Source organism: Erpetoichthys calabaricus, chromosome 3, assembly GCF_900747795.2.
Source record: "Erpetoichthys calabaricus chromosome 3, fErpCal1.3, whole genome shotgun sequence".
NCBI classification, from domain to species: domain Eukaryota; kingdom Metazoa; phylum Chordata; class Cladistia; order Polypteriformes; family Polypteridae; genus Erpetoichthys; species Erpetoichthys calabaricus.
The window spans coordinates 203,140,028-203,166,058 of record NC_041396.2 but is presented as its reverse complement, the minus strand read 5'-3'; the positions used below and the strand labels follow the sequence as shown (position 1 = coordinate 203,166,058).

The 26,031-nt window shown below is 36.7% G+C and overlaps 1 protein-coding gene across 1 annotated transcript; it reads left to right on the top strand.

Moving 5' to 3' along the window:
- Positions 1 to 542: 542 nt before the first annotated feature.
- Positions 543 to 24,758, top strand: cenpw (centromere protein W). Its single transcript, XM_028797683.2, has 3 exons — positions 543 to 784; positions 20,925 to 21,038; positions 24,305 to 24,758. The coding sequence occupies exons 1-3, from the start codon at positions 698 to 700 to the stop codon at positions 24,329 to 24,331; spliced, it is 228 nt and encodes a 75-aa protein (XP_028653516.1). The 5' UTR covers positions 543 to 697; the 3' UTR covers positions 24,332 to 24,758.
- The last annotated feature ends 1,273 nt before the right edge of the window (positions 24,759 to 26,031 follow it).

Genomic DNA, 26,031 nt, shown 5'->3' with positions numbered 1-26,031 from the left:
ACAAGGCAGGAAACAAACCCCAGCCCACACAAACGGGACAATTTAGAAACGCCAATGCACCTAACCTGCATGTCTTTGGGAGGAAACCCATGCACACACGGGGAGAACATGCAAACTCCACGCAGGGTGGACTTGGGAAGTGAACCTGGGTCTCCTAACTGCGAGGCAGCAGCGCTACCCACTGCGCCACCGTGCCGCCCATAGTTTAAACATATTTTATGAATTCACTTTCACATAACTATATAATAGTATTAAGTTATTATTAGGCATAAATAATTAAATCCAAAGACATGAATATATAAATATATATAACCATGCTGGGACACTCGTTCTATTCCCATACAAACAAAAAGCGTTACATTTCTTTCAATCATTACCTTTCGTGTGCCCTTATTATCAGTATTTTGGAATCTACTGGATTAAACGTATACCATGGTCACGTTTACAATAACTGTATATACTGCCTATATATTTTTCATGGTTATGAGGCAACTCAATTTCCCAAAATGCTCTCCGTTCTGTGGCTTCCGTTTCCGGAATCTTCTTTACGGTAAGAAAGACGGCGCTGTGGAGAGTGACGTGAAAGTGTTATCAGAGAGAGGCGGCATTTTTCAACTTGTTTGCGGTGCCTTTCACTTTATGTGTGAATTCTTTTCCCGAGTATTGGCAGGCATTTTTAATTAAGAAACTCTGTAAAATGAAGAAACCATCGAGAGCTAACTTGAAAGCCATTTTAAAGAAGAGGAAACCAAATCTGGGAATTGGGAAAAATGTTGACGCACTGGTAAGTGTTTATTTTCCAAAAAGCAACGGTCCTACTTTTCATTTTATTGTGATAAACACATATTACGGTATGAGAAACTTTTCCAAATGAATTAATAAGGCGTTTTTTTCCCGTGTCTGTGTGGAATTAGTTCTAGGTCCTCTGGAGACGTGCATGTAAAGTTAAGTCCGTATTCTAAGCTGGTCCAGTGTGGGTGTGAATGCGAATGCGCACATCATTAGGCCCTGTGATGGACTAGTGTTTCTACCTTGCCGATTGTGCCAATATAAGCTACGATCCCCTAGACCCTGAAGTTGATTTAACGGGTTTGAGAAGGTTACGATATGTGCTTAATGTACTGTTTGTTTTTAAAGCGGGTTAATCTAATGCGGCGTAACTAGGAGCCGGGGTTTAATATATGGTTTGTTTTTATTTTTCTTCATTGGCAGACGTTTTACAGGATCGAGATCTGTTGCATGATTTTATGTGTTAAAACATTTGAAAATCAACCAGTAACCGCGTTAATTTAATTCCAGTTTATAAGCCTTTATACAATGCAGTTTTGTACTCGTCGCGGAATGAATAAATTCTCGTTTTGCGTATATCAATCACCTCCTAGACATTGAATGTGTGCAACACAGTGTTTAACCAATATTATTCATAAACAAGGCTACATTAAGACTTTAACTTAAAGAAGTGCACAATCCTGGGGTATTGTTTTGTTCCATTATGGCATGGACAACTTAAAACTAAAATATTCTTTTGGATTTGAAACAAATATGTAATGAGTGTTTTTCCATAAGTCGGTGTTAGTGTTATGTTCATGATTTCATGCAAGTATTTACCAATCTTAGTGCAAAATTATTAAATGAAAAGATTAATTATTTGTTTGCAGTCATAACATTATTACATGTTTGTTTTTAACTGTTGACATTTCAGCTTAAAATATATTGACGTTTACCAAGAGGAAATGTGAATCAATAGTTAAAAATTAATTTCAACAATGGTTTATTAATTATAAAGATAGTTTTATTTGTACAGTGCCTATTAAGTATAATTGCATCACAACATGTTTTATAAATAATGAAAAGAGCAGTACAACCAATGTTATTTTAAAAAGTATTGAGCAAAAATACGTATGTAAAATTTTAAAATGGTGTGCAAAATTAATGTAAATTAAAATCAAGAAAAAGCCATACAATAAAGGAAATGTTCATTGAAACTTAAAACTACTGAAAGTACGAGACTCTCTTAGCTGCTGTGAGAAAGAATTCCATAATCCTCATAATAAACGATTGCAGTCTGTTCCAAGACTGAATTTATTGGAGGGATAAACAAACATCTAGAATTAAGATCTCTGTTAGGGTAGAGCATCTGTAATATATTCGTGAGTTTTATTTCACCTGTTGTTTCTTTATCATTTCTAAAGAGAGGAATAACACAGACAGTGTAGAAAGGCCTTATGGAAGTTGATTGCCAAATGCTTCATAATATCTGGAGATAGATACTTTATTAATCCCAAGGTGAAATTCACATACTCCAGCAGCAGCATACTGATACAAAAAAACAATACTAAATTAAAGAGTAATAAAAATGTAGGTAAAAACAGACAATAACTTTGAATAATGTTAACGTATACCCCCCCGGGTGGAATTGAAGAGTCGCATAGTTTGGGGGAGGAACGATCACCTCAGTCTGTCAGTGGAGGAGGACAGTGACAGCAATCTGTCGCTGAAGCTGCTCCTCCGTCTGGAGATGACATTGTTTAGTGGATGCAGTGGATTCTCCATAATTGATAGGAGCCTGCTGAGCGCCCGTCGCTCTGCCACGGATGTCAAACTGTCCAGCTCCATGCCTGCAATAGAGCCTGCCTTCCTCACCAGTTTGTCCAGGCGTGAGGTGTCCTTCTTTTTTTATGCTGCCTCCCCAGCACACCACTGCGTAGAAGAGGGCATTCGCCACAACTGTCTGATAGAACATCTGATAGTCCACTTGTGAGATGCAGCTATCTATCTGACCTGCACACTTTTATCCTTCTTGTTCATTTTGGCACATTTATCATATGATTGCCTTTTGCAATCATCAAAATGGATATTTACTTCCTCTAGTCTATCCATGGCAAGAGAAGACAAAATTTCTCCTGTTGTCTCTGTTGCTGGAAAGAATCCCATAATGCAGTCTTTAATTCAGAGTACTTCATGGATAGACCTCCTGTGTGACAATTCTTTTAATCAGTGCTTTATCCTTATAACTAACTTCAGGTGTGCAATCGAAAATAATTGAGTTATATTTGGACAGCTTGATGTTACTATATATATGCTCAGTTACCTTCTCACCTATGGAATTAATGAGCTAATTTTGAATTGTTTTGCCAAGGTAGCTTGTGTGAGTTCTGGTGCCCCCCATAAATGTGTTCTATATACTGTTTCACAACAGGGTTAAATTTGGCAAGAAGTTAAACTTCTTTATAAAAAAAAAAAAAAAAAAAAAAAAAAAAGGACGGTATTGTTTGGCTGGTGTGCAGTGCCTGTGGACCCCGTTAAATCAAAATCCTGCTCTGCTAGAGACTGAATTATTACTGCTCAATGAGCAAGAACATCACACCATTGCTTCGTATTAGCCTCCAAGTGTGTAATTTCTTGTTAATCAATTGTTGGGCACTTTTAAGGTGCAATTGTGAACTATGAAAACACAGTCACCAGAAAGGACAATGTTTAGATGCCATATAAAATAATTCTATAAGCATATTGATAATGTGATAAATGAATTTGATCTTAAATTAAATTATATAGCTTAAATACATCATCATAATTTTGATTATTTGAAACTCGTTTCTGCTAATAAATAAGAGAACGAGTTGAGCTGAATATGAAAATAACAAAACTAACCAACAAGTAACTCCGAACACAGCTACAGTACCTAGATATGTGAAATAATTAATATTTCATTTAATATTGCTCAACCAATGAGTTATAAAACATAATGTACTTTATCATGAAAACACAATGTACTGTATCAGATAGTTGGCACGTTAACAAAAGATCATATTCAGTTCCTTTTAAATGCAGCCGGAAAGTTGTGTTTTTTTTATTGTATTTAATAAAGTGGATAAATGCCTTTCTCTTGAAGCAAATCATGATAATCGGTCTCATCAAAGAGTAAAGACAAAAAGCCTGCTGCTTGAGAAAATCCAACAAACTGCATATATACAGTGCATCCGGAAAGTATTCACACCACATCACTTTTTGCACATTTTGTTATGTTACAGCCTTATTCCAAAATGGATTAAATTCATTTTTTTCCTCAGAATTCTACACACAACACCCCATAATGACAACGTGAAAAAAGTTTACTTGAGGTTTTTGCAAATTTATTAAAAATAAAAAAATTGAGAAAGCACATGTACATAAGTATTCACAGCCTTTGCCATGAAGCTCGAAATTGAGCTCAGGTGCATCCTGTTTCCCCTGATCATCCTTGAGATGTTTCTGCAGCTTAATTGGAGTCCACCTGTGGTAAATTCAGTTGATTAGACATGATTTGGAAAGGCACATACCTGTCTATATAAGGTCCCACAGTTGACAGTTCATGTCAGAGCACAAACTAAGCATGAAGTCAAAGGAATTGTCTGTAAACCTCCGAGACAGGATTGTCTCAAGTCACAAATCTGGGGAAGGTTACAGAAAAATTTCTGCTGATTTGAAGGTCCCAATGAGCACAGTGGCCTCCATCATCTGTAAGTGGAAGAAGTTCGAAACCACCAGGACTCTTCCTAGAGCTGGCCGGCCATCTAAACTGAGCGATCGGGGGAGAAGGGCCTTAGTCAGGGAGGTGACCAAGAACCCGATGGTCACTCTGTCAGCGCTCCAGAGGTCTGCTGCGGAGAGAGGAGAACCTTCCAGAAGGACAACCATCTCTGCAGCAATCCACCAATCAGATCTGTATGGTAGAGTGGCCAGACGGAAGCCACTCCTTAGTAAAAGTCACATGGCAGCCCGCCTGGAGTTTGCCAAAAGGCACCTGAAGGACTCTCAGACCATGAGAAAGAAAATTCTCTGGTCTGATGAGACAAAGATTGAACTCTTTGGTGTGAATGTCAGGCGTCACGTTTGGAGGAAACCAGGCACCGCTCATCACCAGGCCAATACCATCCCTACAGTGAAGCATGGTGGTGGCAGCACCATGCTGTGGGGATGTTTTTCGGTGGCAGGAATGTGGAGACTAGACAGGATAAAGGGAAAGATGACTGCAGCAATGTACAGAGACATCCTGGATGAAAACCTGCTCCAGAGCGCTCATGACCTCAAACTAGGGCGATGGTTCATCTTTCAGCAGGGCAACAACCCTAAGCACACAGCCAAGATATCAAAGGAGTGGCTTCAGGACAACTCTGTGAATGTCCTTGAGTGGCCCAGCCAGAGCCCAGACTTGAATCCAATTGAACATCTCTGGAGAGATCTTAAAATAGCTGTGCACCGATGCTTCCCATCCAACCTGATGGAGCTTGAGAGGTGCTGCAAAGAGGAATGGGCGAAACTGCATCATATTCAAAAAGACGTGAGGCTATAATTGCTGCCAAAGGTGCATCAACAAAGTATTGAGCAAAGGCTGTGAATACTTATGTACATGTGATTTCTCAGTTTTTTTTATTTTTAATAAATTTGCAAAAACCTCAAGTAATCTTTTTTCACGTTGTCATTATGGTGTGTTGTGTGTAGAATTCTGAGGAAAAAAATGAATCCAATCCATTTTGGAATAAGGCTGTAACATAACAAAATGTGGAAAAGATGATGCGCTGTGAATACTTTCCGGATTCACTGTATAACCACAACTTGAAAAAAGTTGGGATGGTATGGTAAATCTAATAAAAACAGAAAGCATTGATTAGGTATTGATAGTAAATGATTTTTGTCATGAAAGCAATAGAATAACCCTATTGTTTGTTGTTACTAATTAATGTTTTGTTTTTCAAGGATATGTTATGATTTTGATATTTGTAACATATTCCAAAAATGTTTGGACAGTATATAATTTACTACTTTGTAACATTGCCTTACCTTCTCATAATTCTTGTTTATGTATTGACAAAAAGTTTTCTGCCTTTCTGGTGTAATTTTGTCCCATTCTTCTTGCAAACAAGTCTTATGGTGTGCATCAATATGGGGCCTTCATCGTCATGTTTTGTGTTTTAATATGTACCACACAATTTCAGTTAAGTGACAGGTCAGGACCTCAGGCAGGCCAGTCGAGCACCCACACACTTCTTCTTATGCAGTAATATTTTTGTGATGTGTGGTAAATGTGGTTTTGCATTGTCTTGCTAAAATATGCATTGGTGTTCATGAAAGAAATGTCTTCTTGAAGGTAGCATATGTTACTTCAAACTCTGTGTGCACTTCTTGGCATTAATGGTGCCTCCAACCCGATACCATCACAAATGCTGACTTGTGCACTTGTAGCCAGTAACAGGTGTTATGGTGTTGTGGATTTATGTATTGCCATTTTTGCCAATCAATACACCCAGTAACCCATAATAATAAAGTGAAAACATTTTTAAGAAAATTTTGCAAATTTATTAAAAATCGGAAACTGGAATTGCTAATTCAGACATGGCTGTACGATTTGGAGAAAATATATAATTGTGATTTTTCTGACATATATTGCTATTGTGAATTGTTTTGCAATATGTCAAGCTTCAGTTCAGTATTCACTGTGTAATGCATTTAAAACATGATAGAGCATTACCACATGAGATACCATCAAATATTAACTGCTTTATATTCTACTGCAAGGATGAAATAGTTATTAATTTTTTTTAATTGGCATAGAACAATTAAAGAGCAGTTATCATCAAAGCTGTGACTTGCTGCTCAGGAGAAGCATCTAAATATTGCACAACTTCTCATCAATAACAACAACATTTTATTTACTGTATATAGCACATTTTTATACAAAAAAAATGTAGCTCAAAGTGCTTTACATAATGAAGAAAAGAAAAATAAAAGACAAAGTAAGAAATTAAAATAAGACAACATTAATTAACATAGAATAAGAGTAAGGTCTGATGACCAGGGAGGGCAGAAAAAACAAAAAAAAACTACAGATGACTGGAGAAAAAAATAAAATCTGCAGGGGTTCCAGGCCACGAGATCGCACAGTCCTCTCTGGGCATTCTACCTAACATAAATGAAATAGTCCTCTTTGTATTTAGGGTTATATAATAGAATAGTTATTTACTGATATCCAGCATTTAGATTATAAATTAGGGGGCTCTGCCCCCTGCTCGCTTCGTTCGCCAACCTCTGGCGTTGGGGCATGACAAAGAGTGAGATGTATGAATTAGATATAGAATAGTGTGCAGGTTTGGAGGATGCCTATAGAAATAAAAAATAGAGTGTTTGGCATAGAGTAATGTTTTATTGGAATATTTCTTTGTATACAACATTAGTAGTAAAGATGGTGTCTTGTCCTTGAATGAGTCTTCCTTGGCATGGATAATTTATAACTTTAACTTTAACGTCAGATGAACGTCGAACACGTGAGAAGGCAACATAAAGTTGTCCATGTCTAAAAACGGGTTCAGATAGGTAGATGCCAACCTTGTCCATGGTTTGTCCTTGTGATTTGTTGATGGTCATGGCAAATGCAGGTTTAATGGGGAACTGTCGGCGTTTCAATGTAAAAGGTAATTCTAGGTCAGAACTCGTAAGGTCAATTCTAGGAATGAGAACAGTATTGTTAGCATGTGATCCTGTAAGAACTGTTGCTTGAATAACATTGTGTGTCATGGTGTTGACGACTAACCGTGTGCCATTGCATAAACCCTGTTTAGTGTTAAGGTTTATTAATAGAATGATTATTGTTCCGTTTTTAAGGGTAAGGTTGTGTTTTGGTCATCCGGCCGGGTTAATAGTGTTCAAATATTCTAAGGGGAAATTCAGATGTTCATTGTCGTCATCAGAGTCAACTTTATCAGAGTTTAGAAAGAGCCGTGTCTCTCCAGGAAGTAATGAAATGACCTGGTTATTATTGTGATAAACAGTAATATTTTTTGGACATAATATAGTGCGTTGTGTTAACCACATATGCGAAAGCAGTATGGGCTATTGCCTTTTGTTGGCCTGATATGTACTCCGGTAGATGCAAAAGCAAATGAACTATTGTAGGATCTAATGCAGTTCATAAAGTTTTTACTTTCAGGCACATCGTTAGTTAGAAGCTTCTGTAGATATTCAGGATATGAATGTAAAGGAGGCAGTCTAATCTGCCCCTTTTGACAACAACATGTAAATTCATTATTTGTATTGTCAGTTGTTTCTTTTGGGAAGTTAAGTGAATGACAATGATTGCAAATGACATTCATTAATCCCAATGAATTTTCCTCAATAGTGGACTCATTATTGAAGGCGTTGTCAGCCAACTGGCGTAAGCGTGTAGCAGGTGTCTGGCGTTGATGTCCGCGACGGGCATGTTTTGCTTGTGGCGTTTGAGTCCCGCGTTGTTGCATGTCCATTATTTGTGACGCGCTATTTTTGAGTTTTAATTGATTCGCCTCCGCTTTGCGAAAAGTCCGTTTCAGTCTACGTCGTGCATTGTTTGTATCGAGCCTTGTCCGTTTTTGTATGTCGGTCAGTTGAGCTTTCTGCTTTTGGAGTCTTGCTTGCTTGTTTTCTGGCAGTTCATATAAGCGTTGTACACGTCTGCGTTCATTTATTCCGTCTCTTCGCTCCCTTTTTTGTATGTCTGAGACGCGAGCTCTTTCGGTTTGAAATCGTGCTTGTTTCGATGCAGCACTTTGAGACGCGCGCTGTATGCGTCTACGTTCATTGTGTCTGTCCATTTGGGCATGTCTCTGTAACGGGGTTACTTGAGCTTTGCGTTTTTTGAGCCGAGACATTTTTTCTCCCGGAGTTTCAGAAGCGCGTTGTATGTGCCGCCGTGTATTTTGTTGTTTCATTCGTGTTCGTGTGTTTGGTCCCGTTATCCGATCCGAATCGTTTTGTACCCGTGACCGTGTATTCATGACTTGTTTGTTCCTCAGCATGCGAAATATGGATAAGTAATAAGGAGGATCGCACTCACTGTTAATATGTAGCCTTTTCTGCAGTTGAACGGTTAATAGTGCTTTATTGTAAGGAGATCCACCTATGCTGCCTAGTGTGAAGGTGTTGAGATGACGTATGTTTAATATGGACGTTTCCTTTAGAAATGTGGCTTTGGGTGTCACTTCTTATTGATGTGTGTGGGGGGGGGGGGGTGGGTGAGGATTGTTGTTGCGCGAGCGTCTTCTTTCTTTTTCTGTTCCAGGGGCTTGTTGAATCCCCCTCTTTGTGTGTGTCCCGTCCATTGCTTGTAGGGTGTGTGGGGTGGTTTTGTGTTTTTTTTTTTGTGTTCCAGGGGCTTGTTGAATCCCCCTCTTGGTGTGTGTCCCGTCCGGTGCCTGTAGGGGGGGGGGGGGGGGGTGCCTTGCTGTTGTGCGCGAGCGTCTTCTTTTTTGTTGTGTACTAGTTTCGTGTGCAATGGGTTTCGTGCGGCGCCTGCGTTTGACTACTTTTTTCTGTGCCTTTTCCTTTTTTCTGTGCTCTTTGCGCCTCATTTCTTTGACTCCTTTTTTCTGTGCTCACTCCTTTTTTCTGTGGTCTTGTCCGCCTCTCGTGGCCCCTCATCCGCCTCTCGCGGCCCCTCATTTCTTGGGGCGCCTGCGCAGTACGTCTTTTTGTGGCTACGGCCCATGGCCGGATGTCCCTGCGTCCATCCGGTTTAGCATTCTCGGTTAGTAATATGGATTGACAAACCACAAAATAATTATCAAAAATTTGATAACTAAATATAATAGAAATAGGACCTAAATGTTACACAAAATATCTAAATATTGCACATTAAAATAAAATATTTGCAGATAACCAGCAATTACCTTTTGAACTTTTTTTTCACAAAGGCTGTCAGTATATACTGCAGAACAACTAAAATCTTAAAATTACTCCAAATAGAAAACTTGCATAATACTTGCTTTCCTGATATCTCTACTTCTTCTCAACACTAATTGTGGTCTTTACAGATCTGTTTTGTCAAGAAAACCAGCAGCCAACCTTTGCTGATTTCAGACATAAACACTGAAATGACACGTGACTGCATTGCCACAGCACTAAATAGCCTGTCTGCTAGCGAACTCATGGCGTTGGAAAGTTAACATTGTGTGCTAGGGCTTGTCAAATTGACCAAAAAGTAATGTTTGAATGTTCAAATTAAAAAATAAGTACATTTTCAAACTGGACGTTTCATGCACATTTGTACTTATATTTTTATTCTTTACTGTAATAGATTGGCCACAGAGGCTGCTAGAACAAGAACAAACACCAACTTTATATAAAAAAAAAAAAAAAAAAAAAAATCCTACCCATATTTGTGCAACAGTAAAAACAATCAAAGTGCCAAGCATCAGCACCACTGTCTTGTTTTCAGTCTGCTACTGACAGCTAGATGCTCAAGTATAAACTGGATAGCCTTTTTTGCGAAAGCACAATCTTATCCCTCACCCCAGCATGTGTGCCCTTTTTAGGATTTAGGCTCCTTTTTGTGGCTGCTTTTATGGCTCCCTGTCCTAACAAGGATCAAGACAAATACAGTAATAGTCAGTAAGTTAGTAAGACTGCGACAGTGGGAGAATAGTGAAGGAAGGAAAACAGCAGGCAGATTGGAGATAAACTTGTTTTATTATTTTGGATCTGCCCAGGCAGGGTACATTTAATACTGTATCACGGCATTCAAAAAAAAAGCATCTTTGGACGTTCTCAGAAATGGGTAATCATCGTGTTATCTAGTCAGGGTCATTCAGTCTCTACAGTTTTCTCCTATAGTGCATTTAGATACAAAATGATACGTTCACATCAGTGGAGAAGCGTTTAGAAAAAGTGGTTTTAAATATAGTGGATCCTATTGCACTAAAGCACTGATTTCAAAATTAATGAACAACAGAGATACTGATGCGCTAATCAATCAAGTTGTAGTTTAAAGAGATGATTTGTTTTGTAATGAGAGGTCGGTGCCACTTTCAGCAGTAGACGAGCTCACATCTGGCTGTGCAACACATTCCACATGCAGTCAAGCCCAGAAAGAGATCAGGGTAAAAACTTCCCCTGTATGGATCTCCCTCAGTACAACTTGGTTAGGACTGTCCATGCCTAAGTCATCTATGGTGATCAGACTTTTAGCACGATAGATACTCTGTCCGACTCTGTTCGGCGCTTTCACTCATGCCATTTAATAGCTGAATTCTGTTGTTAATAAGATCATCTGGTGAAATATCAGGTAGATAGTCATGTAAATAAGGTGCGGGGGCAGTGTTTTGCATTATGTATAATGTACTTTTTTGAGATTGATGCGCTATGCTTTGTAAAAATGGTCCACATTGATGACTTTGTACGTCCGTGCAACTTCCTGCCTGAGGTAATCTGGAGTTACTATCCATGCCAATTAACCAGTTTGGGTATGATATGTTCTCATACTTGCCAACATGGCACTTATTAATCAAAAAACCTCCTGTTTGGTTGTTTGTGTCTACAAGTATGTACATTTTATAAGAGAGTATTTTTCCCCATTAAAAAATTATTAGTGAATGGCCCTAGCAGTCTGATTGGACAGGCATGGTGCCCTGAGGCTCGTCTACAGTGACAGGTCCAATTTGTTAATCAAAGAGAACAGCATTAGGGCAGAGAGGGGAAAAAAGAGGATCTAGCTATAAGTTTTACTAATGGAGAAAACAAGCTAACCATTCAAAATTATGAAAAGGTTGATCATGGAAGGGAAGTACAAAAACAGATCTGCAAAGTACTGCAGCTTTGCATAGTATGTCTGGAGTAACACAATGCTAAAATTAGTGCGGGTAAAATAGAATAACCGTTCTTTTACGATTGATTGTTAGCATTTGCCTTTGAATAAGACATTTTACAAATAAATTTGAATTAAACTCAAATAGCAACATTCTATCTAACAGCCCTATTGATCAGACACTCTGTGTAACATATATCCTAAATTGCAGCCTTGCGATGATTTCAAATCGAAATCACAATTTGAAACAAATTAATCGTTTATCTCTGATTCAGACCCAAAATTAAGAGTCCTTTGTGTAAGCCCCTTTGGTAACAAAGCTTCAACTCTTTCGAGATAGGTCTCTACAAGCATTGCATATCATATATTTAAAGCATTAGAGATGAATAGCGATGCTCTGATCATTTGGCTGTTGATCGTGATTGAACAATTTTCACAAAATGGCACAGTGATTTGTATATTAGCTGAACTCAAATAGATTTTTTTTTTCAGACTATGCTTTTCTAAGCTTTATGGTAATTTAGTTGTACTGCTCCTTTATACAAATTATTAAGGTATTTGAAGACTTGTTTTTGTTATTTTGCATTTGACCTTCCTGTAGCGAAAAAGCAAAGAGGCAGACTTTAGGAGAGAGTGAATGCAGAAATATTGGTCTTTATTTACATTTAAGAAAGTGTAGTAATAATCTGAAAAAGGGAGTCTGAGGCATAGAGTGGAATGACAGATAATGCGAAAAGAGAACTGAATTTCAGTAGGATTAACTCCCTCTGCTCAAAAAAATCTCACTAAGGCGTGTTGTTCAAATTGGTCAATTCTGTAGTGTCCATGGTCATTTGACCTTCACTTTAACTAGACTAAGGAAAAGAGCCACATTGTGTAAGCTTGAACTACCCATAACTATTGCTTGGGAAATGATATAGGCATGTCTTGCACAAGTTACAGTCCTGATTGTTAATCAGGCAATGGTGCAGACATGTCTTTTCCTAGATTCGGGTGTTGCAAGCTCTTGACAGTTATACAAGTAGTGATGACGAGGTAAAATTCTCTTCAGGCAGTGAAATTGAAACAACCAGTTAAATCAAAAATTATTTTGGTGAATCTGAAAGTGATGCTTGTGTCAAACACAAATGTTCAGTGTGCTGTTCAAAAGCTGATCAGTCTGGAAAGAAAATCCGCAAGTAATCATGCTACTATTGTCCTGACTGTGACATTGGATTGTATATTTCAATGTGCTTCAAGATATATCACACAAATGACACATTTTGACAGTATATATGTTATTAGCATTATTTTTATTATTATTCGTTGTTTGTTTCATTGTTACTGTATACTTTCTGCACTTCTGACTTTGTACTTTTAGTGTTTTGCACATTTTTACAGTAGAAAAGTGAGATTTAATAAATATGTAATTTTTCAAGCCAAAAAATGCAGCACTTTTTACATGTTTTGTTTTCAAAAAAAAAAAGTAACACTAAGGAGGTTAATTATAAAAATACCACTTTAAAGGAGAACATAAGGTTTCTGTATTTCTGGTTATGCAAAAACAAATCTAAATTGGCCAATTCTAGTAACATTACTCTGTGATCGGTATTGGCCTTAAAAGAACCTTATTGAAGCATCCCTAAAGATAAGCTATAGTGCAGTTTCACAGAGTCATGCATTTAGTAGGGCTGCTAAAAACAAATTAGCAAAACTGAATTTGTGTTGCTGTTTGGGTTTTTGAAGACAATGGAATACATATATCAGCATCATAATTAATATTTTCTGAAAGAACAAAATGAACATATTTAAACACATTACTAAGTAATAAGAAGCAAAAAGGTTGTAGCAATAATTTTTTTATTTCTTTAATATTCTTTACTTGATAAAACGTCCTGATAGTTGTATCCACATGTGCCTTGCGTTTTATTCTTTCAATCCTGTAGCACTCATCTAACCGCAATATAAACACAATTGGCACCTTGGAAGAGAATATTTTAGCAAGTGATTTGTAAAGGATTGTCATGCTGATTCATGGTCTTTTTTTCCAATGTGCACAAAAATATTTTATTAAAAATAAACTGAAATACTGCATTAATTTTGTTTTCAGATGTATTTAGACCCCAGCAATTAGTTTACTTGTCAAAAACATCATCAGTTTGAGTTTCAGTGTTTTTCTGTGGTGCAATATGTCCTTTATAGTGTCATACACTTTTAGTTGGCCACAGCAAGTGATCTGTGCATACAGCCAAATTAAAAATTGTCAAATGGGACCATTAAGCAGGTTTTTCTGTTATTAAAGATGATATTTAGGTCTGAAAAAGTATGTTCACACTCTGCAATTTATGGGCTAAGAGTACGAAGCATGTTCATGAAATCCAGTATAACTGTTAGGAGCCCAGTGCACATATTAGTTGAATGGTGAGCATCTTATTTTTTTCTTTTAAATAAGATTCCGGTTATGCGTGTTCTGAGATTGCATAAGGCAAACCTCTTTGTAATGGGGCATAGCCTTCTGATTTCCAAAGGTTTAAAGTCAGTTTTGTTAAACCTGAATACTTGAAAATTTGTTGGAACATTCAGTTCATCATATGTGATTAAAAAGCTGCTGAATATTTTAGGTAATTTTTCTCAATGGTAGCAAGCCCTGTCTGTTGAAAAGACTTACCTGCTACAACAGTGTAAATTTTTGTAATGAAATGACTCTGCACTGCATCAGAATTTGGTAGATATTGCATGCAGTCTAGTACAGTAAACAGTCCAACGTTATGTGTTGTCTCACCTTTTCAGTCCTAAAATTAATTTTGCCCAATAAATCAAAGGACTGCTTTTATATGGGATTTCTGGATGCTGTCTGCATATAGCACAGTACATCCTCTGACTTAGTTGTGATTTGTTATCTCCCTGCAGTCATCGCTACTTTGTGGAATATCCTCTGTATTTAATCTTTTAAAAATAGTTCTTTGAGTATTTGATTTTTTTTTTCATTATTGACATAATACTGCTTGCAATTATGAATCATATTACTAGTAACTGGTATTGAAGCAATACTGGAACAGTTTGCCTTGTCCTCTCCTCTTAGCTCTCTCACTTTTTTTTTTCCTTCTAATTCTGTTACAAAATATGTGTTAGGTATTACTTTGTATCATAGTAATTGATGAAATGATACAGTAAACTTTTGTTATTCTTTCTCTCACATACTAGTTGCTTTATAGCTAACACTATTGTTTGTCGTCTTTGCTTTAAAGACATGCTGCACAATTTTGCTGTATTACTCACTAGTGTGTGTGTGCATTTAGACCTGTTAACCAAAAGTGGTGAAGGGAGGGTGAGTACAATGATGGAAAAAAATTCTCTTCAAATATTTTTGAATGGTATGTCTACCTTGTGCTTTGATCTATTTTATCATATTTAGTCCTTCAGTTATAATTCTGGAACCCACATAACCAGCCTCTCCCAGAAATTCAGCATTTAGAGTACATGGTGCCACATCTGCAGCACTGCATAGTTGTAAAAAATTCCATGCACTGCACTTGGCAACACCCAGTGCATTTCACCACATCTGATGTAATTTTTGCTGTGTTGCCCTTGCAAGCACTGAAGGCACATGAAGTAAAAACTAGGCTGTAGAAGGTGGTTACAGCAGCCTGGCATGCTAAAAGCAACTGCCTTTAAAAGTGACACTAAAAGATAAGATTGTACATGATGATTTGGGTCTTTTGTTTTTATCAGATTGCTTTGGATAAGTGAAATACTGCATGGACCAAAGATCTGAAACATTTGGTAGACCATGCAGCTTTGTTGGTCTGTTGTTTAGTTTCCTGGAATTAAAAACTGGTAGTCCTTGAAATCTGAGCTACCTATATGTCCGCCCCTGTTAAAATTACACACAGCATGCCTTTGAATATTAAGGGAGCCACTGAGATGAAGTTTTAAATTGTGAATATGTTGATGGAATAGTGGCCAGTCCAGTTTTAGGGCAAATTCTGGATGTGACTACCTGAAAACAATGGCAAATGTCTGATCAGCAGTGTGGCATTTCTTGAAAACAAAACAGTAAAGGTTATTTTTACAGGTGTTTTAAAATGATTGAAGGCAGACAGTTGTTTATTACTTTTAAGAAAAAATGTTCTCTAAGGTTCCTGAATATGCAAATACAATAACATCTCACAATTGCAGACATCAGATAGCCTCCAAAATGATTTGAGGAGACAGTTTATTTGAAAAGATGTGTGTTACAGGTTAAGAGTTGTAAATGAGATGATAATGCATATGAAGTATCATAAATAATATCATTATTTACTGGTTAATGTGGCACTGATATTATCGAGTTGGGATTGTGATTTTGACATTGTGATTAAATGGAGGGTGAGTGATGGGTGGACCGGACCAACCCTGTAGTTAAATGTAAGCTGTTTATTCTATTTCTCAAATTGAAATCTGTGTTAAACATTTACTTATGTCCGTCCTCAACATATATGTGTGTAATTTGTGACCATGGCAAACTCTAATTCAAAATATAACAGAGACAATGTGTTGGTCTTCTAGCTAACATTTTATTAGCTTAGACAGAACTAACATATTCAGGTTTTTTTTTTTTTTCTCCCGTGATGGAAATTTAGCATTGATAGTCAAGTGTTGACAACTTAAATATTATAAAATGCAATATGCATTACTTTGTTTTATCAATTCTGGAAGTGACCATGTCTACAGTGTTTTTAAATATTTTGCTGTAGTTTACCTTTGTTTTGAGATCATTGTTGTTTTACCCCTTGAGTTTGGTAGCTTTTTTTTTTTTTTTTTAATTATCTAAATTTAATCTTTTCATTAGTAGTGGTTTTAAATCACTGTCTCACCACCATTTTCCTTATTAGTAGCAATCCAGATTTTTATATCATACTACCTTGTAAAATCACTTTTGACTGGGCTATAGAATAAAAATAACAAAACTGTGGATTTTTGTGTAAATTAAGAGTAAGTTTGAACTTTTATAAATTGACATTTCTGTACGATAACTTCTATCTATTCAGAACAGTTTATATTAAGTATATTTTTTTTTCAGCTTCTTTTCAGGTCCTTTTAGTAATTTAAGTTGTTGTTTGTTTCAGAAAACGTCTTTTGTGATTTTAACTCAACATGAGCATTTCCTACCTTAAAGGACAATCAGATGTAATGATTTTTTCCTCTCCGTTCTCAGTCAGGTTCCTTGACCAATTACTAAGTATCTAATTATCTGTTTTACATAAAAGCTGGAAGTGACCTCAGACTTTTACAAGCAAATGTTTAAGATTTTATGGTTAGTCTAACTTTGTTTCAGATAATGTGAGCCCACCTCAAGCTCTTCCTTTATATTTTCACAAAATAGTCAGTAAAGCATAGTATTATAGAGAACTCATCAAAGCATTGTGCCATTTACTCTAATTTAGTGCTATTATTTTGCAAGGATGTGGCTTAGTTAACACTGTGTTGCTACTATACACGATTCTTTTGGTCTTCCTACAAATTAAAGTACTAACTTAGTTTGTTAATTGAATTCTTGTGTTTGCAATGGGCATTAATCACAGCAGAAGCCAGTGTAGTTGGTTATAACTAAATTGATTACTACATTTTTAATAATACAATTTCTTGTTAAAAGTTTGGTTCAGGGCGGCACGGTGGCGCAGTGGATAGCGCTGCTGCCTTGCAGTTGGGACATCTGGGGACCTGGGTTCGATTCCCGGGTCCTCCCTGCATGGAGTTTGCATGTTCTCCCCGTGTCTGCGTGGGTTTCCTCCGGGCGCTCCGGTTTCCTCCCACAGTCCAAAGACATGCAGGTTAGGTGGATTGGCGATTCTAAATTGGCCCTAGTGTGTGCTTGGTGTGTGGGTGTGTTTGTGTGTGACCTGCGGTGGGTTGGCACCCTGCCCGGGATTGGTTCCCTGCCTTGTGCCCTGTGTTGGCTGGGATTGGCTCCAGCAGACCCCCGTGACCCTGTGTTCGGATTCAGCGGGTTGGAAAATGGATGGATGGATGGAAGTTTGGTTCATGTGTATGTGCAGTTCTGAAGTGTTGTCTAGCTAAGCAAAACAAGACTAGAAAGTTCAAAACAACCCTGACTGGGCACAATTTAGCTTTGGAAATGATGAACAATTTATAACTATTGCAGTATTGCTCTGAAAATGACAAGCGGCACAGTATGAAAGAAGCATTTATTTCTAAAATTTTCCAAAGTATAATCTCGCATTTGCATTTTTTTAAAACTTCCTTCTCTCACAAACACTAGCAAGATACAGAGCTGGATAAGGTAACAGAGTAACAATATAAAATATAAACTGTACAGTTCTGTTTCTTTATAAATTGTATCATGTAGCATTTTTGCTTAGAAAGATGAACATCAGTGGGTGTCTTTTCTTTCACCCATCCCACTCTGGCCTCTCTTAGTGTCTTTGAGACCTGTGATGATCGTCATGTTGCTGGGTTAGTTTTTTTTTTTTTGGAGAGCTGTTGTCCTCCTTGGAACAAAAAAAAAGGGACCTTGATGTTAGTCCCCCTTCAAGAATTGTCACTGATCATTGTGGTAGGGTTCCCCCTGGTAGAATTGCCACCGATTGTCAGTTGAGTCCCCGCTTGAAGAATCGCCAGCATTGTTTGTTTAGAGTTTAGTAATGACAATTGTTTAAAAAAAAAAAAAAAAAAAACCCATTTTGCAAACCATACAAGACCCATAGGTAACAACCCCCAACACATTTTGGGTAATGACCAATAAGAAACTATTATACCGGTGGTTGTTGTTTTTTTAAAAACAACGGCGGGTCTCCGTGAGTTGCTCTTGCGAGCTGGCACATGACCAGGCGGTGTGTATGCTTTGAGAACGAGGGTGGGCGCGGCAGGACCATGTAAGAACAGGCATGTTTGTCGCAGATGTGAACTGCTGAATGCAGCGTCTAAAACAGTTTGCGAGGGGTATCCCATGGGATCCTTAAAACAATCCTTTAAAACTGAGGTTAAAACACAATGAAGGAAGCAGTCTTTAAAAACCAATAAGCCCTGTGCCACTGTTTCATTAGCGTCTCACCTGCTTCACCAATGCAGGCCCTGCAACAGTCGAGACGCTCGCTCAGCAGCTGACCTTCTCTGTGCCTGACTCCACTATAGGCTGCAACAAAATTATGAAAGTACGGGTGCATTTTTTCACACAAGCTGTGTGGGTGGGTGTTAGTTAGTTAATTAGTTACTCGAAGGATTTCAAGATTTAATATGCACAAGCGGTAACACTACAAAAGCAACCCAAACCAGAAAAGACGGCTGGCAAAAAGTGGCCGACAAATTACATGCGTGTGCATTGTACTTACTGAAAGCAGCGTTACGGATTTTCCAAATGTTGCAAATGCAAGTACTGACACTTATCCCTACCGACGAAGTAACTTTCACCAGCGTGGCCTTCTTCGTCACAGACGATCCTGGTTTCAGTCACGGACAATTATATGTTGCTCTCTCCAGAGGTCTATCTTTTCATTCACTCACAGTGGTATCCACAAACCCACCTCATTTGGACAACTGTGTCGTTCAGGAAGTGTTCACCCATCAATAGTTAATTATGCGGCGTATGCTACGCCACGGGTTGGCTAGTAATGTTATATTAGCTGATATATTTATTTGTTCTATTAATTGCAGTTACGATTTGTCAGGTATACTTTAAAGCTTCTCTTCATGTGTCTCATACTTTTTTTATTTTTATTTTCTTGTAATTATTTTCGATATTGTATTGTAATTTTGTTCATTATGAGTTTAAAATTTATATTTGTATTTGTTCTGCTGCTTCCTCGAGGATCCAGCATTCCAGATTCTAATCCTCCACCTGTTTGTGTGGAGTCTACACACTCTTAAATGTTTGGTTGGGCTATCATCCAGGGTTTTGGTGATTCCAGTTTGACCCTGTGTGTGTTTGGGTGGGGGGCTGTGGTCGTGAGTGGGCCCTGCAGTGGACCAGTGCTCAGTCCAGGGCTTTTTCCTACCTTGCAACTCTAGCCACAGCCCCCTGTGACCCTGACTTAAAGTAAGTTTGATAATGTTATATTTGTATAGCCTTGTGCAAAAGTTAATCAAATACTTTAGCAAATCATAAATATATCCATGATTTTGTTTAAGTTGCAGACTGCTGTGTTCTGTTCTGAATGAGGAAACTAACTGCTATTTCTAAAATGATTGGTCTCTCTGTGATGACTAGGTCTATGTGTTGACTAATTTTATTTCACTTGTGTGTGATATGCCCTAGTGTTGTCAAATATATCAAAAGTATCAATGGTATATATTTCATCATGTTGCACCTTGCAATTCAAGTACTACTTGGACAATGTTACACTGTAGAAAGTTGTAAATTCCATGGACCATGGCAAGAAAACAACAGTTAACAAATGAAATGAGACAGAGCATTATTGCTCTTAGAGGTGTAGGCCTTTCACCTTTCACCAGCTTGCTTGATAGGCACCTCACAGCACAACAGCTTCAAAGCACAACTTAACAGTTGTCGAAAAAAGCAAGTTTCTGCAGGTGCTGCAGGTTTGACAGGGCAAGTGGCAATAAGAAAGCCATTTTTTAAAGGACAAAATAGGGCTTTGAAATATCAGCTGTGGACTTCTGCAGAATGGAAGGAAGTTTTATGGATGGATGAATCAAAATTTGAAAACTTTGGTACATTATGCAGGGTGATTGTAAACCGTCAAGTTGGTGAAAGGATGGTTCCTTGATGTGTGACACCAACTGTCAAACATGGAGGAGGAAGTGGGATGGTCTGGGTTTTTTTTGCTGGAGGTAGAGTTGGTGACTTGGACAGAGTAATTGGCATTCTGAATCAAAAGGGTTACCATAGTTTGGCTGTTGTATCAGCAAAAGGTGGCTACTTTTGAATCAAAAACTTTGAATAAAGTTTTGTCCACTTAATGATTTCTTGACTTTTTACCATTATTTATTTGTTCTGTGCCTTGATTTCATGAAACATTAAGATTCTAAACTGCACCCATTTACATAAAAACTGAAAAAAACTGAGATGTTCTGAAACTTTTGACCAGTAGTGAAGCATAAAATGTGTAGTAATCCAAAATGCAATGCAGTACTGACTCTCATTTGGTACTGCCAATACTATAAAAATGATGGCACCGTTATGTTTTTGGAACTTTAGCACCAATTTACTATTGAAATATTTGTTCTTGTGATATCCCTAATTCTAGATATTCAAATACTATATCTTTCTAATGAACCACTTTTTTAACAAATAGATATTTTGTGCATGTTGCTAATTACTTAATGTAATTATTATCTCTACAAAGTAATTAATCATAAAATGAATATTTCACCGACTGTTTTCTTTGTTTTCTAGCTTCTGTTAAACTATTTACTTTTCACAAAACGATTAGCAGAAGAGTCAAGAGCTAAAGCATTTGAAAAAAGAAGTGCCACCATTCGAGAGGAACATTTTCTTGAAGTAGCAAAGGTAAAATAGCACTTAATTTGCAAAAACATATTCAATTTTTTTAATTGAGATGAAAGTTATAAGATTTCAACATGTAAAGCAAGTACTTGTAAATCTAATTTTAACTGCAGTCTGCATATACTTGTGAAAGAGAGAACGAAAGAATTTTCATGTATTGTTTTTTCATTATCTACATAATATGCTAGTTTTTGACAGTTGTTCTTGTATAGTGAAATCATTGGTTGTAAGCACTGTCCTTAATATTAATTAGACTATATAGTGACTTTCATCTACTAATACTTCAACTATGTTATGATCTGCTATATGCTAAATGTATTTCAGAACATGCTAAATATTCTAAATATCCTTTTGTACAAAATAGCAATGACCTTTTTCGTCTCTAACATTCAACACAATTAAACCACTGCTGATTGTTTTAAACAAGTAGCATTACTACTTTAGTACATTTTTTTTTTCAGTTAAAATTGTAGCAACCCTCTACAAAGCTGGATTGATCATTTACTTCTTTTTATAGGTCTGACTTTTCTAGGTTTTGGGATATTGAAAAGTAATTAAGTAGTAGTAGTTATCATTTACTCATGTATGCATTGTTCATGTTGCTTATGTGCTATAGTCAGTTATTTAAATAGTGACCAGTAATGGTAAATAAAAAATGGTTTTCTTCCCAGGCAGATGTAGAAAAAAAGCATTAAAATAGACTTTGTAAACAGTAATTCTGGCTGTAAACTGTAGCTAATTTTTTTTTAACAATTTACCCTCCAAAGAAACAAAATTGATTAGTCCTACTAAAACACTTTATGTAACATTGTGAATTATTTACAAGGGTCATTAAAATGAAAATTGTTATTAGAGCATGATGTACCATAGTTGTGAAGTTTATTAAAACAGGCATTAAGCTTAACCCTTGTCACATTAAAGAACAGGTCTGAACAGAACCATAACAACATTTTGTCTTAAAACAAGAGTCATAAAATTAAAAGGCAGTTGTATGTCAGTCTATCTTCAGTCCACCTTTTGGTAAATCTATAAGTGCAGATCTCTGGCCATGTAATGTACAGCTTAAATAATATTGATTTAGCAAGAATCAAGTGCTCTTTTTAAAATGTGTGTGCAGAATATACTATGTCAATACTGAAAACTTCTATAATGTCATCCTAACACTTAAGTCAAAACTATAAAAGTGTCACAATAAACTATGCTGCTTCCCAGCATTTATTGTTTTGCTGACTTGGCAATGCAATTTTCAAGTCCAAAAAATTATTGCCTGAAGTTTTTAGAAGTGCTCTTCCATAGTGTTTGTGTTTTAGGGAGAGGTTGTTTTTGTTTTTACCAGAGTATCTGTCATCATTTGGCTGTGCAGTTCCTAAATGGCTCCAAGAAAATGAGACAAAATTACACTGTGAATGGTAACACCAGGGATGATAATTGCATGTAAATTATAGTATTGAGAATATTTTTGACTGCTCACAATTTTCTTAGGAGAGGCTCCCACTGATAACAATGTATTTTGTAATGGATTGATGGTTGAATGGTTTTTCATTAGCAATCACATCTTGATTGGCAAACTCACCAGACTATGTATTTACAATATCACTATTTTTAGATTAACTAGAAATATCTACTGTATGTGGATATCTTTAAGTATTATGTCTTTACCTGTTGGAAGTAACTTTGTAGCATACCTTTATAGTTGATCCATCCATCCATTATCCAACCCACTATATCCCAACTACAGGGTCACAGGGGTCTGCTGCAGCCAATCCCAGCCAACACAGGGCGCAAGGCAGGAAACAAACCCCGGGCAGGGCGCCAGCCCATCACAGCCTTTATAGTTGATTCATGTAGTAAAAGATGCTAAAAGGTTTGTCTAAATGTTTGCAGAGAACACAGATTACAGCATCCTGCTGTAATGATTGATTGATAATTTGTTTTAACCTTTTTCTCATGATTAAAGAAACATTACAACGTATTTTGATAGGTAAAGGACAGCCTTGCACAACTCTGTGTGGCAGGTGTTCTTTCTCACAGTAGGAAATCTGATGTTTTCAAATTTATGGCTACAGTGACTTTAGACTATGTACTGTACTGTTGATTGTTGTGACAACAGTTCAGGTTTTATATCCAGATTGTTTTTTTTTTTTTTTTGGTAGTTGCATTTAACTATGGCATAGATCATTTCTCCTCTTTAATTCAGTAAAATATTTGTGTTTGTTACTTTAATTGCCTATTATAGTATCAATTTGTTTGGTCAGAATAAATTAAAATATTTTCACTATTTTACATATCAGGTAATAGCATTCTTTTTTTTTTCTGTTTCTAAGCTATATAAAAAATAACACCTTTTATTGGCTAACTAAAAAGATTACAATATGCAAGCTTTCAAGGCAACTCAGGCCCCTTCTTCAGGGAAGAGTCAAATAAAAGATCGCTAATCTGGTCTAAGAATAAAAACTATGTACAAGGAGGTGTTAAATAAGTATGAGTTGCTTTTTTAATATCTAGTATTTAACACCTCAATCTTAAGGATAAGTTGGGTAGTATGTGCTGCTGCTGGAGTATGTGAATTTCCCCTTGGGATTAATAAAGCTGTCTGTCTGGCTCTGTCTGGAGTTCCCAACTTTACACCTACAGGGCTGCAGTTGCTTGTTTTGGTCTGTTGGCTTAATTAGAAACTGATCCTTGGTAAACACAGAATTTTCCATCTAATTTTGTCGTTTGTTTGGTGTTTTCATTCTTTCACATTAGGTCATTGTTATATTTTAGGCTTTTCCTTTCTGAGCATATCATTCAGATGATTTGTGGACTGGAGTAGATTATTAATTCTCCATTCTTTTTCTCATTAATTTCTTTCCAAATATTTTATCAAAACTGATATTTCATGGTGAGCACACAGAGGTATGAGAGGAACTAAGTTATACAGTATGTGAACGCTGGCCTCTTTGTCATTTGAAACTCGTTGTTAATTGGCAGATGGTTAAGAAAACCAGGATCAGTTAAAACCAATGTAGCTGATTAAGACTAAACTATATAGAGATTTGTTTGGAATCTTAAGAAGCAAGTTAACGTAAATGAAGCACAATTATGTTGCTTGAGTGATAACTGCTTTAGGAAGCTTTAGCTTCTAATTAACATTGGCCAGGAACAAAAACCTGTGGCCCTTCAGGAGTGAAGATGGCAACTCCTGGTTTATATCAAAGATGTAGCAATGGTCTTTTTAAAATGTATTCAGTAATATCTCATGATTTTTCTTCTCCTTTTCTATTTAGGCTGTTTTGAAGAAAACACGAGGATGAATTTTAGCCAAGCATTCAGATTCTGTAACATAATGTTACATTTTAATTACTGATTTTTATCTCATTTTTTCTAATGTATCATCTTTCAAATTATTGGTTTAAACACTGTTTAGTGCAGTTATAATTACCAAAAGATTAAAGTTTTGTAAAAATATTTAAATGTATGCATTTACCCATGTAACCTCTTGTATGTTATATGGTGTTAAACATGCAACATTTACAGGGTTAAGGGCAATCTAAGGAAAAACTTTGTGCAACAGTGCCAGAAGACACCTTGATGAACATTTGCAGATCACTTATTTGAAGATAGCAACTGTGTGTGGACACTAACAGTGAACAATCTGAACACTTGATACAATATATTGTATGGCATATATACCCTGTATATATTAATATATTGTAATAAAATGTGTATGTAACAGATGAATTTATATTTGGTTTTTTTTTCTTGGGATAAACCCTTGCGTGAGTTCTTGACCATTGAAATGTATAAACATTTTGGTACAAATACATAATGTGTATTTTTATTTTTATGTGTGTATACTAAAGTATAATGACCATTTTAATTTTTTTCTTTTTTTAAAAATTTGTAATGTTTGTGTGCCTGTATTTATACCAAATGAGACAGAGTCAAATTTGGCACTATGGATTATAAGGCAGTCCATCACGGGACATACTTGTGCACACTCAAACTCCCTCATCCAGGTTAATTAAGTATGATTTAAGTAGGTCTCCCTGAACACTACAGCATAATTATATCATACATCTATACATCATATAGGGTCATTCCATGTCAAAACAACCATTAGCCTTCACACTTCGGACTGAAAAAATTCTGGAAAAATTACCTGATGTACCCATATTAGTCAGGTGACACCTTGTAAAACATCTTGGATGTAAGATCAGTACTTTCCAAGATACAGCCAGTTTACCATGGGGGGCTGGGGGGCATTATCAATTTTATCCGGCCTCATTTTTTCATCATATTTCACAAGTCCATAGCTTAAGAACTAAACCACCGTGCAGGCTCAGACTTTGCATGCTGGTACATTAATTGGTATAGTATGTGACAAAATTAAAACATTTGGTCCTGATGACCCTGCATGGTCAAAGCAGCCCCTGGAAATTGACCAATCATTTTAATTTTTGGCTTAGCTACAGTATGTTTAGGCCTCAGAAACACACCTTTATAACCAAAACAGACTTGATTTTACTACATCGGCTTTCTGAAATAGCAATAACAGAAAATAACTATCAGGGTTTGATCAGCAGACCTCTCAAATCCGAAAAATCATTTTGGATTTAATTTTCAAAGCACCCTAATGACATTTGGGAATGTGCAGGTAATTTTAAAAATATTTTTCATTTATTCTACATTGTCTCTACTTTTCTTATGCAAATCTTTCATGTTTATTTTCCATCCTCAACAAAGGCTGAATGCACCATGTGTCAATAATGGTAATCATTGAGTTTTCGATCAGTAACTTATCAAAAATGTCAAACTTTTTTCATATCAAATGACAGTGTCCTATCTCATGTTGCTGAATAGAATGTGATTCTCCATGGCCAAAAGAGTACCACTGTTACATCCCCACAGAAGATGGCAAACTCTAAGTCAGGTGGCTGTCTGAGTATTCACCATTTTAAGCGGCTGTTGTGATCCTGCCCTCTTGCAATCACAATGGCGATAGATCAGATGC

Excerpts from the sequence above, each read along its gene's own strand:
- cenpw (XM_028797683.2), top strand. The coding sequence starts at position 698 with ATGAAGAAACCATCGAGAGCTAACTTGAAAGCCATTTTAAAGAAGAGG. Across the intron at positions 785-20,924 it reads GGAAAAATGTTGACGCACTG|CTTCTGTTAAACTATTTACT; the intron begins GTAAGTGTTTAT and ends TTTGTTTTCTAG. Across the intron at positions 21,039-24,304 it reads ATTTTCTTGAAGTAGCAAAG|GCTGTTTTGAAGAAAACACG; the intron begins GTAAAATAGCAC and ends TTTTCTATTTAG.